Here is a 13,102-nt window from a genome sequence, read left to right on the forward strand (position 1 = left end):
TCTCTCTCTCTCTCCCCCCCCCCCCTCTCAGAGCAGTGGTTTAAAAGATCCATATAATCTTCCTAAACCTTTTAAGTCCTTATTGTTAGCGGTGCAGGAAAAACATTTCAGCCAAGAATCAAAGCTGAAATGATTTCGGGTTGCCAGATTGGACCTGCTGGTTTTCCAAAACCCCCAAATTCTTTTATAGAATGAAATAATAAATGATTTGAGACGAATAATAACACCGTCTTTAAGTCATAGAAAACGAACAGCCTCTATACATCACACACATTCTTTAGTGCTACTATTTCTTGAAATATTCTAGTATTTATTCTTTTCTCCCATTTTAGCTTTTTGTTGTTTATTATTTAACCCTGTGGGACGTCCCTGAAACAGTCAGTTCCTGTTCTCACTTGTGTTCCACCAGCTCTCTCTTCTCTCTCTGGTCAAACTAATAAATAATGGAACGACACGCAGCTGGTCATGTGACCGAGACGCCACATAACAGAAACTCCTCTTTCTGAAGGATTCGGTCGGTGAGTTCAGACGCCGAAGCCTCCGTCTGTAAAGGTTTAAAACCGAACCTCAACCTGATCGTCACGTGCGAGCGGTTACTATAGAAACACATTAATATGGAGTCGCGGCGTTCAGCTGCGCTACTGTCAGAGCTGCGATTACAGGAAACTAATCGACACCTTCTGACCAATCAGAGCCGAGAATAACAACGCTGTGGTGAGAAGCTCCGCCCTCCTGACGCTCTGAGGTGTGAAGAGAAAATGTGCTGTAAAGTTTATGACAAAATAAAAGAATTATATTAAATACAACATTAAAATCAGCTCAGTTTTAATCTGAAAATCACATTCAGAACTGTGAGTCTGTTAAACTCTCTCCATCATCAGCTCTCTTTCTCTGTTTCTCTCTCTTTCTTCTCATTCTCTTCTCTCACATATTCTTTCTCCATCCTTCTCCACAATCCCCACTCTCTTCTCTCCCTCTCTTCCTCGCTCTAATCTCCCACACTATCTCTTTCCACTCCTATCTCTCTCTTTTTCTCCCTCACACTTTCTCCTCCCTCTTTCTCTCTTTCTTGTTCCTCTGCTTCTTTTCCCACTCTCTTTTCTCTTACTCTCCTTCTTTTCTCACTCTCTTCTCTCCTTCTCGCCCAATCTCTCATACTCTCTTCTCTTCCTCTCCTCATCGCCCTCCCTCTCTTTTCTCTCTGCCTCAGTGATGAAGCGTGTCAGGTTCCTCCCCCAGTTCCTCCCCGGTTCCTCCCCAGGTTCCTCCTCCAGCCGGTGTAAACACTCGTCCTTGTGCTTCTTCGCCGATCCACTCGTGCGGTTTGTGGATGTTTGTGTCAGCAGGATGCCGTTAAAGAGCTGCAGTAAACCAACAACAATAACAATAATTCACTGAGGTCCATCTCCAGGGCTTCAGATGTTATCTTCTGATTCAAGCTCCTGAACAAACCTAAACACAGACTGACTGCTGGGGTAAATATGGAGAGTCTCCTAGTGAGAGTCCTGAATTATGATCTCTACACACAAGTGTCTGAAAACCAGACCAACGCTTACAGCTATCAGTGTAGAGCTGCAGAAACAGAACCTCGTCGTTTCTTAACTCCGCCTTCAAACTTCAGGCCACGCCCCCTCACAGAGTCGACGCTCTGATGAAGAAGCGACAGTGTTTTTTCAGTGGCGTTACTTTAGCCTCGTATCAACCCTGTCTTGGTCGAACCGCTCGGTTCCTGTCACCTTCGTCCTCGGACCCGATCCTCGTTTCCTTCATGCGCCGCTGCACGTTTTGACTAATTCACTCGTTTTTCATTCTAATTAAAGCTGCAAATGTAAATTCAATGCCACAACACACACACACACACACACACACACATCTGAAACAGAGTAAATGTTGCCTGCAGCTCCTCCTCCTCCTCAGCACATATTCATCTCTCCCGAGCGAGTGAGGTGCCAGCGTGGGCTGTGGAAACCCATCTAATGGAACCATTAAAGAACTATTAGTGTAGGGAAAGTCATTTTTCACCACACACACACACACACAAACACACACACACTCTGAGAGGCTTCTCCATATCAAACAGAAACTCCAACACTTGAATCACATCGGGCTGCTCGAGGAGCTTCAGAGGACAAACACATCTAAAGACATCCTGCATGTCTGAGTTCATAATTAAACAGAAGAGCGTGTGTAGATGTTCAGCACCATGAGATTTCAGCACTTATGCGCACACACACGCACACACACACACACACACACAAACACGCACACACACACACACAAACACACACACACCAGAAATTTCCTCAGCATGAGAACTCAGAATAAAGTCAGAATAAAGTCCGACTCGACACACCTGCTCTACGCTGATGCCTACGATCTAATTTCTGACATTTAGCAGCTTATGTATTAAAAGTCTCACACACATATACACACACACACACACTCACACACACTCTCACACACTCTCACACACTCTCACACACTCTCACACACTCTCACACACTCTCACACACTCTCACACACACATGGCTGTTTATGAATTTACTTAAAAAATAAAACTAAAACCAGCAGTGTGTGAAGGCCAACAAGGCAGCTTCTGAGCAGCTGGGCAGACTGGTGTCAAAGGTAACAGGTCAAAGGTCACACAGGCTGGCAGGGGAGAGATGGAAGGAGCACACACACACACACACACACACACACACACACACACACACACACACACAAATGTGCCTCAAAATTACGTGTTGCTTCAAAAGCATGTTCCAACTTCATCCACAAGGTGGCAGCACTGAGACTGTCAGAATCATACAGACCTGTGTGCAAGACACACACTCTCTGGCACACACACTCTGACACACACACTATGACCCACACACACTGGCATACACACTCTCTGGCACACACTCTCTGGCACACACTCTCTGGCACACACACATACTCTGACGTACACTCACTCTCTCTGACACACACACTATCTGACACACACACACACACACACTATCTGACACACACACACTATCTGACACACACACACTCTCTCTCTCACACACACTCTCTCTCTCACACACACTCTCTCTCTCACACACACTCTCTCTCTCACACACACTCTCTCTCTCACACACACTCTCTCTCTCACACACACTCTCTCTCTCACACACACTCTCTCTCGCTGACACACACACTGTCTGACACACACACTGTCTGACACACACAGTCTGACACACACAGTCTGACACACACACAAACACACACACACTATCTGACACACACACACACACACTATCTGACACACACACACTCTATCTCACAAACACACTCTCTCTGACACACACACACACTATCTGACACACACACACACTATCTGACACACACATACTCTCTATCTCACACACACACACACACTCTCTCTGACACACACACTCTCTCTGACACACACACTCTCTATCTGACACACACACACACTATCTGACACACACACACTCTATCTCTGACACACACACTCTCTCTCTGACACACACACTCTCTCTCTGACACACACACTCTCTCTCTGACATACTCGCACACACTCTCTCTGACACACACACACTATCTGACACACACACACTATCTGACACACACACACTATCTGACACACACACACTATCTGACACACACACTCTCTCTGACACACACACTCACTATCTGACACACACACACTCTCTCTCTGACACACACACTCTCTCTCTCTGACACACACACACACACACTCTCTCATTTTCTACCACTTATCCGAACTACCTCGGGTCACGGGGAGCCTGTGCCTATCTCAGGCGTCATCGGGCATCAAGGCAGGATACACCCTGGACGGAGTGCCAACCCATCGCAGGGCACACACACACTCTCATTCACTCACGCAATCACACACTACGGACAATTTTCCAGAGATGTCAATCAACCTACCATGCATGTCTTTGGACCGGGGGAGGAAACCGGAGTACCCGGAGGAAACCCCCGAGGCACGGGGAGAACATGCAAACTCCACACACACAAGGCGGAGGTGGGAATCGAACCCCCAACCCTGGAGGTGTGAGGCGAACGTGCTAACCACTAAGCCACCGTGCCCCGCACACACACACACACACTCTCTCTCGCTGACACACACACACACTCTCTCTGACACACACACACACACTCTCTGACATACTCGCACACACTCTCTCTGACATACTCGCACGCACACACACATGTACGCACACACACACACTTACACTCTTTGGACATGCCCACTTCCAGGCACTTCTGTAGGCGACAGTACTGACAGCGGTTGCGTGTGACCTTGTTGATGATGCAGCTCTTCTCTCTGTGGCACGTGTACACCATGTTCTTCTGGATGCTCCTGCGGAAAAAACCCTACACACACACACACACACACACACACTTAGTGTCTAGATCTACAGTGGTATACAGTGAAGCCTGTTAATTAAGTGCTTTAAATTGAAAATTCTTCAAAAATTAGCCAAAATTTAAGCAAATAAAGTTTTTAACGGATCAAATCCAGACTTTTCTTTCTTTCCTGATTGACCTTTATGACTCACACTGACTCACTCAGATCTTCTCAATTCATGACTTTTACCAACTTACTAGTGTAAACTTTCTTCATTACTTGGACTCCTTTTTATTTGTGTTTTATTGAACCGGCTTTCTGAGTAAATAATGTTGAACAACATTGTGTTGTTTTGGGAAGGAGACAGAATAAAGTCCCCTGGTGTTTAGATATTTCTGTCTGAAATGATATTTAATGATGGGGTAATGAGAGTCGAGTGAAAGTCTGAATCTTTGAGTAATGAGTTTCAGGACAGCAGCAGCTGCTCCACACTGCAGAGATTTTACATAAATGAATTCACAAAGGAATTTATTCAAATGTGTAAACAAACTCTTCTGCTACACAACTTTCACTTTGATGCTGTGGAGCCGTGTTGGGATGGGATTAGTCCATGTGTGATGTGGGTGTGTGTCTGTGTGATGTGTGTGTCTGTGTGATGTGTGTGTGTGTGGTGTGTGTGTGTCTGTGTGTTGTGTGTGTCTGTGTGATGTGTGTGTGATGTGTGTGTGGTGTGTGTCTGTGATGTGTGTGTGAGTCTGTCTGTGTGATGTGTGTGTGGTGTGTGTCTGTGTGATGTGTGCGTGTGTGTGTCTGTGTGATTGTGTGTGTGTCTGTGTGATTGTGTGTATGTCTGTCTGTGTGTTTCTGTGTGATGTGTGTGTGTGTTTGTGTGTGTGTGTGGGGGGGGTGTGATGTGTGTGTGATGTGTGTGTGATGTGTGTGTGTGTATGATGTGTGTATATGATGTGTGTGTGTGTGGTGTGTGTGTATCTGTGTGATGTGTGTGTCTGTGTGATGCGTGTGTGATGTGTGTGTGTGTCTGTGATGTGTGTGTGAGTCTGTCTGTGTGATGTGTGTGTGGTGTGTGTGTATGATGTGTGTATGTGATGTGTGTGTGTGATGTGTGTGTGTGATGTGTGTGTGTGTGATGTGTGTGTTCTCCGTGATCAAACTCTCACAGTTAAACCACTACAGGACAGAAGAGGAGAGATCTCCCCTGGATAAAAGATAAATAAAAGGAGTGTGTGGACTTTTCTCTTTACAGGAATGAGAGACAAATAAAACTCCTTCATTCCTGCTCTACTGCTGTGACTTCACAGGAACCTGACGCACTGATAAACCTGTGACAAAACTCACACCAGGACATCAAAGAAAAGACCCAGAAATCATCCCCAAGTGTGAACACAGGACTGGCAGCTGATCAGGTGATAGCTCCAGAGTTTTAACACACACACACACACAGGCAGAGACACGGACAGACACACGGACAGACACACACAGACAGACACACACAGACTGACACACACAGACTGACACACACAGACTGACACACACACAGACAGACACACACACAGACAGACACACACACAGACAGACACACACACAAACAAACACACACACAGAAACAAACACACACACAGAAACAAACACACACACAGAAACAAACACACACACAGAAACACACACACACACGGACAGACACACACACGGACAGACACACACACGGACAGACACACACACGGACAGACACACACACACGGACAGACACACAAAGACACGCAGACACACACAGAAACACACACTCTCGGAACACACACACAAACATTTAATTGAGGAAGTCAAATACAAGTAGACACTGTACTGGGATTAGTCATACAGTGTATGTGAGAGAGAGGCTGAGAAATGACAGAGGAAAGGAGAGGAGGAGAGAGAAGTGGAGAGAAAAGAGGAGAGAAAAGAGAAAAGAGGAGAGAAAAGAGAGGAGAGCAAAGAAAGGAAAGGAGAGAAGAGAGGAGGTTAGATGAGAGTTGAGTTTTTCTGTGGTTGTGTTTAATTTCATCCTCAGGCAGTTCCAGCTCTTTAGTGTCTGTATAATCCCTCTGTGAGCATTAAGCTCTAACCACACTGGGACTGTGTGTGTGTGTGTGTTTGTGTGTGTGTGTGTGTGTGTGTGTGTGTGTGTGTTTTTCCTGTGACTGGACAGAATGGAGGGATTAAACTTGGCTGTGTGTGTAGTTATTAGAATAGAGGATGTATTACACAGAGCCTGGACACACATCAGCAACCGGTTTCAGTAACAAACAGTGAAGCTCTGACTCCTGACCCCACCCGCTGACCCCACCCGCTGTCTCGGTTTTGTGAGGATGTGATTGTGTGATGAAGACGTGAGGATGAGATGATGTGGATTACACTGACATTAACATCTATGACGTTCAGCAGACTCCTTCATCCAGAGTGACTTAAATTTATCTCATTTTATACAACTGACTGTTAAGAGCCTTGTTCAGGGGCCCAGCAGTGGCAGCTTGATAGACCTGGGATTTAACCTCACAACCTTCTGACCGGTTGTCCAACATCTTAACCACTGAGCTACCACATGCCCACGATTTGAGACTCCTTCAGGATGGAGGTCAGAAACACTGAGACTCATCCACTGGAATCCGTTTATTAATACTGTGTGTTTTTTACACAAGTCCCGACTCCACCCTTCACTGTGTGTTAGAATTAAAGGTGGTGTCGGTGAGCTGAGCGACTCCATACCTTACAGCCCTCACAGGCGCTAACTCCATAATGATATCCTGATGATTTGTCCTGACAGACGAAGCAGGGTTTATACACACGAGGAGGAGGAGGAGGAGACGGAGGACTTGGGACGATGTCCTCCGAACTGGAGCTCTGAGTGTCCACCGCTACAGAGAGAGAGAGAGAGAGAGAGAGAGAGAGAGAGAGAGAGAGAGAGAGAGTTAGCCATGGATGAATAAAGCACAGCCACATAAGACACACCAAAACAACGAGCTCCTGATCCTCACAGCTAAAGCTGCACTTCCTCACGTGAATCTCTTTTATCTCCAACAACGTCTCGCTCATGTCCACTTCCTGCTCATTATATACAGTTGAGGCCAAAATTATTAGCCCCCCAGGAATTTTGGAACATTTTCCTAAAGATCTTTCCAATGTTTGCAGCATTGATAAAACTTGATATAATCAAACATTCGCCAGTGCTATTTAGTAGCTTTTGGTACATTTTGGAATATAAAATACATTTTTAGGCTTGCTTTATAATCAAATATAGTGAAAATGGGGTGGTCAAAAAATATTAGCCCCTTGTGAATATTTGCTTTCAAAACACACCCAATTAATCAATCAGCTTTCAAAACACACCTAATTAATCAATCAGCTTTCAAACCACACCTGTGCAGTCAATTGGCTTCCTAACAACACCTGGGCATTCAATCAGCATTAAAGGACTCCAAGGAACAGGGCACTTGAACACATTATTGGGAGAGACTACTTTTACTCACCATGCCAAAGACAAAGGAAATCAGTCTTGAGCTCAGAAAGAAGATAGTGGAGGCTCATGATAAGGGGGAAGGCTATACTGCCATTTCCAAGCTTTTCACAGTGTCTAGAACCGCCGTACGTTGCATCATTGCCAAGTACAAGGAGACAAATTCTGTAAGAAACAAACCTGGGCGTGGTCGTAAGCGCAAGATTTCAAGAACCCTGGAGAGGAAAATAGTCAGAGATATCAGCAAGATGCCCCAGACATCTGCCAAGATAATTGTTGCTGACCTGGCCTCTTCTGGAGTTGATGTTTCAAGGAACACAGTTGTGAGGGCTCTTCATCGTGGTGGGCTTCAGGGCCATCGTCCCAGAAGAACCCCTTTACTCAAACATCACAGCTAGACTGAGGTTTGCCCGTGAACATTTGAAAGGTAAAGATGAGTTTTGGGAGTCTGTGCTTTGGTCTGATGAGACTAAACTGGAACTGTTTGGGCACATGGATGTTGCTTATGTTTGGCGAAGAAAGGGTGAGGCCTTCAACCCTAAGAACACAGTTCCCACAGTTAAACATGGTGGTGGGAGCATCATGCTGTGGGGCTGTTTTGCAGCTTCAGGCACAGGGAGCCTTGTTCGGGTGCATGGCATCATGAAAAAAGAAAATTATGTTGACATTTTGAGGGATAATATGCAGAAATCTGCTCGTAGTCTAGCCTTAGGTCGTCGCTGGGTCTTCCAACAAGACAATGACCCAAAGCATACATCGAAATTGGTCCAACAGTTCCTGAAGGATACCAAAACAAAGGTCCTGGAGTGGCCCGCACAGAGCCCAGACCACAATCCTATTGAGAATCTGTGGCGAGTGCTCAAAGTGAATGTCCATGCTCGGAAACCACGTAATTTGGACCAGCTGGAGCAATTTGCAATGGAAGAATGGGCTAAAATCCCTCAGGAAACCTGTGCCAACCTAGTAAAGAACTACTCTAAGAGGTTGTTGTCAGTTGTGGCTCAGAAAGGGTTCACTATTGACTATTAATGACCGGGGGCTAATAATTTTGGACGTTTCATTTTTGCCCTTTCTTGTTTCAACTCACTATTTCAATTAAATATCCTAATCAAACTTAGTGGAGATTTTGTCTTTGTTATTTTGGAAACAAACACACTATAAAACACTTGTTGTTAATGGTCATTTCCATGGAGAAATCAAGAGTTTTGTCTAATTTCATAAGGGGGCTAATAATTTTGGCCTCAACTGTACATCTCCATGCATCTTTACCGCTGAGGCGAGGCCGTGATTAGTCGGGTTCACTTTAAGTGGCCGAGAGCTGAAGGACAATCACATGACCTGGACTCAGTGAGCACTTACATCTCAATGTGCTTTAACTGGGAATCACTCATTCATCTTCTACCGCTTATCAAAACTACCTCGGGTCACGGGGAGCCTGTGCCTATCTCAGGTGTCATCGGGCATCAAGGCAGGATACACCCTGGATGGAGTGCCAACCCATCGCAGGGCACACACACACACACACACACACTCTCTCATTCACTCACACACTCACACACTACAGAAAATTTTCCAGAGATGCCAATCAACCTACCATGCATGTCTTTGGACCAGGGGAGGAAACCGGAGTACCCGGAGGAAACCCCCGAGGAGAACATGCAAACTCCACACACACAAGGTGGAGACGGGAATCGAACCCCAACCCTGGAGGTGTGAGGTGAACGTGCTAACCACTAAGCCACCGTGACCCCCCACTGGGAACCACAGCTTGTTTGTTTGTTTGTTTGTTTGTTTATTAATAATCATAATAATAATGAAGGTAGAGGAAATAAAAAAATCTACACTCACACACACAACAAACCTCACCATAAACCATCAACACAGTGTACACAACACACACACATACACACACACATCCAACCACCCAACCACTACACACACCCAACCACACACACACACCCAACCACACACAGACACACACACCCACCCACACACACACCCAACCACACACACACACACCCAACCACACACACACACACACCCAACCACACACACACAACCAACCACACACACACAACCAACCACACACACAGCCCCAATCAACCACCACACACACACTCAACCACACACACACACCCACACACACACACTCAACCACACACACACAGGAATTTCTCAGTGAAGTTGAATCTTTTCAGAGAAAAAAACAGATAATAAAATCAGCTCTTTCAGCTCTTCAGAAGGAAATTGTCAGAGACTCGAGCTTCTAGAGTTCCTGTGTGACAGAAAGCGGGGGAGAGACACAGCTGTGCTAGCACACCTGACCTCAGGTAGAGAGAGAGAGACTGTGTGCGTGTGTGTATGTGTGTGTGTATGTGTGCGTATCTGTGTGTGTGTGTGTGTGTGTGTGTGTGTGTGTTAATGAAAAAGCGATAGCACAGACATGTGAGTGAGATGGAGAGACTGTGTGAGAGAAAAATAGGGCAGCGCATGAAAGGAAAACGCCCGCATACCTGGCAACATTCTCCGGGGAGAGAGCAGAGCCTGGTACACACACACACACACACACACACACACACTTCAAAGCAGAGCACGTTTGTTATTCAACTAAGTGAGGAGAAGCTGAAAGACTGCAAACATCATTACTGAGAGAGAGAGAGAGAGAGAGAGAGAGAGAGAGAGAGAGAGAGAGAGAGAGAGAGACAGAGAAAGAAACAGTGAGAGCGCGAGAAAGACAAAAAGGGAAAAAAGTCATCCAGTGGAAGATAAAAACAGAGATGGGGTGAGAGACACAGTGGACAGATAAAAAGAAGACACAACAATAAGGGCTGAAGGCAAAAAGGAAGAGACGAGAGAGGAAAAGAAAGAAAATGTAGAGAAAAATAGTAAAAATACTGAGAAAAAGAGAGAAGCCGAAGGAAACAGAGAGAGAGAAAAAAAGAGAACAAGAGCAGAGAGGTGAGGAATAACAGAGCAAAAGAATGGAAAGAAATGACAGGGGTGTGTGTGTGTGTGTGTGTGTGTGAAAGGAAAGAAGAGAAGGAGAAAGTCACCGAAAGTAAAACTGGTGTGTGTGTGTGTGTGTGTGTGTGTGTGTGTGTGTGTGATGTAGGTCACTTCACACCAGCTGCTTATTTGACTCAGTGCCTGGATCACATCCAGCTCTCGGTGACTCAGGCTCCTAAACCCCGCCCTTCAAGTCTGATTGGCCAGTGAACAAAGACAAGAATGTGTTCAGAAATGACTGACCACTGAATAATGAGGTCAATTGAGCGTGTGTGTGTGTGTGTGTGTGTGTGTGTGTGTGTGTGAAGATGATAAACTTCTCCAGTTTATTTATTAAATGTGAACAGCTCTCAATCATCTGATTTAAGTGTTTAACGCATTATAAAAGGTTCACTGGTGACATCACTGCTCTGACATCGGCCCCGCCCTCATTCCAGATGGTACTCATCGATATGGATTCTGATTGGTCAGAAGACACTGATAAGTTTCCTAGAGCAGCAACTCATTTACCGTGTCTTTAAACAAAGTGATCATCTGTACGGTGACGTTTATGGGAGGAACACAACTCCAGCACACACTCCTGTGTTACACAACTCCAGAACACACTCCTGTGTTACACAACTCCAGAACACACTCCTGTGTTACACAACTCCAGAACACACTCCTGTGTTACACAACTCCAGAACACACTCCTGTGTTACACAACTCCAGAACACACTCCTGTGTTACACAACTCCAGAACACACTCCTGTGTTACACAACTCCAGAACACACTCCTGTGGAACAGGACAAAGGGGTGTTTGCCGCCGTTTAGCGCCCGTGTCACCGAGTGAGCGCTTTCTCGACTGCAGGTCAAAATAAATCCATCTCAGAGCTACGATCCAATCCGACAGTCTATAAAATCCTCACACACAGTCGTCTTAAAATAACCGCTGAGCAGACGAGAACAGAGGACCAGATGAACAGCTGATCTCAGACCATAGTGGCGTTTTCAGGCACACAGAAATAGCGGCCTGTAGTTTTTGTTTCTGCGGCCGGACGCGGCGGGAAAAACTAACACGCCTCACCAGGGGCCAAAACCACCAACCGGCTATTTTGTAATTAAGGTGCATTTTTATGGGCTGCAAAATAAGAGCTTTGCTGAAAAGGAAGTCTTAAACAAACAAAGGAGCGCGCGGCGGCACGTGGGGACTCAATTAGCATTTCCCCAAGTGCCCCCTAATGTGTTAGCAGGTCTGAAATCTGGTGATGTGCAGGGACAAAAACCACCCCACACCTCCACTAAACCACCCCAAACCTACACTAAACCACCCCAAACCTCCACTAATCCACCCCAACCCTACACTAAACCACCCCAAACCTCCACTAAACCACCCCACTCCCTAAAGTCACCCCAAACCTCCACTAAACCACCCCTGCTCCCTAAAGCCACCCCACACCTCCACTAAACCACCCCAAACCTCCACCTAAACCACCCCAAACCTCCACTAAACCACCCCACACCTCCACTAAACCACCCCACACCTCCACTAAACCACCCCACACCTCCACTAAACCACCCCTGCTCCCTAAAGCCACCCCACACCTTAACTAAACCACCCCACTCCCTAAACCACCCCAAACCTCCACTAAACCACCCTAAATCTCTCCCTCAAAACAAAAACACAGCACCAGGAAAAGCAGCTCAGGCCGAAGAGAGCGAGAGAGAAACACTGATTACATCCAGGTGTGTAATGAGATTAACAGTAAACAATGAACGGACTGTACAATACGACTAACAGGTTCAACACACACACAAACACACACACGAAGGCACACACACACAAATACACACACACACAAAGGCACACACACACAAAGGCACACACACACAAATACACACACATGAAGACACAGATGTGTGTGTGTGTCTTTACTAAGTCACTTTACTAATAGACTGAGAATAAAATCATTAAGTTTTTGTGAAACATGTTTAAGGGTAAAAAATGCAAACCTGCTCCTTACAGCTGAGGAAAGACCTCAATCTCACACTGAACACACACTGACCTACATTCAACTTCATCTGGACACGAGGGAAAACTGAACAAGGAGAAAAAGCATCAACAGAGAGAGAGATCTGGGACAGGAACCAAGATCATCACCAACATCATGGAGTTATCTCCAGTGAGAGAGAGAGAGAGAGAGAGAGAGAGAGAGAGAGAGAGAAGAGAGAGAAAAGAGAGAGA

At 45.8% G+C, this 13,102-nt stretch overlaps 2 protein-coding genes across 3 annotated transcripts in view; both read right to left on the minus strand.

Annotated features, from left to right (window-relative positions):
- The window catches only part of rpl23 (ribosomal protein L23), a 279,577-nt gene that overhangs the window by 101,505 nt on the left and 164,970 nt on the right, over nt 1-13,102 (minus strand). The gene's annotated exons all lie outside the window — the stretch shown is intronic.
- The window catches only part of rarab (retinoic acid receptor, alpha b), a 72,448-nt gene that overhangs the window by 4,971 nt on the left and 54,375 nt on the right, over nt 1-13,102 (minus strand). For both annotated transcript variants that reach the window (XM_060891881.1, XM_060891882.1), the window contains 2 exons: nt 7,124-7,272; nt 4,248-4,389 (listed from right to left, as the gene is read on the minus strand). In XM_060891881.1, the coding sequence (XP_060747864.1) occupies nt 4,248-4,389; nt 7,124-7,272 (291 nt within the window). The remainder of the gene's footprint in view (nt 1-4,247; nt 4,390-7,123; nt 7,273-13,102) is intronic.

This window comes from Tachysurus vachellii, chromosome 18 (assembly GCF_030014155.1).
Source record: "Tachysurus vachellii isolate PV-2020 chromosome 18, HZAU_Pvac_v1, whole genome shotgun sequence".
NCBI lineage: Eukaryota > Metazoa > Chordata > Actinopteri > Siluriformes > Bagridae > Tachysurus > Tachysurus vachellii.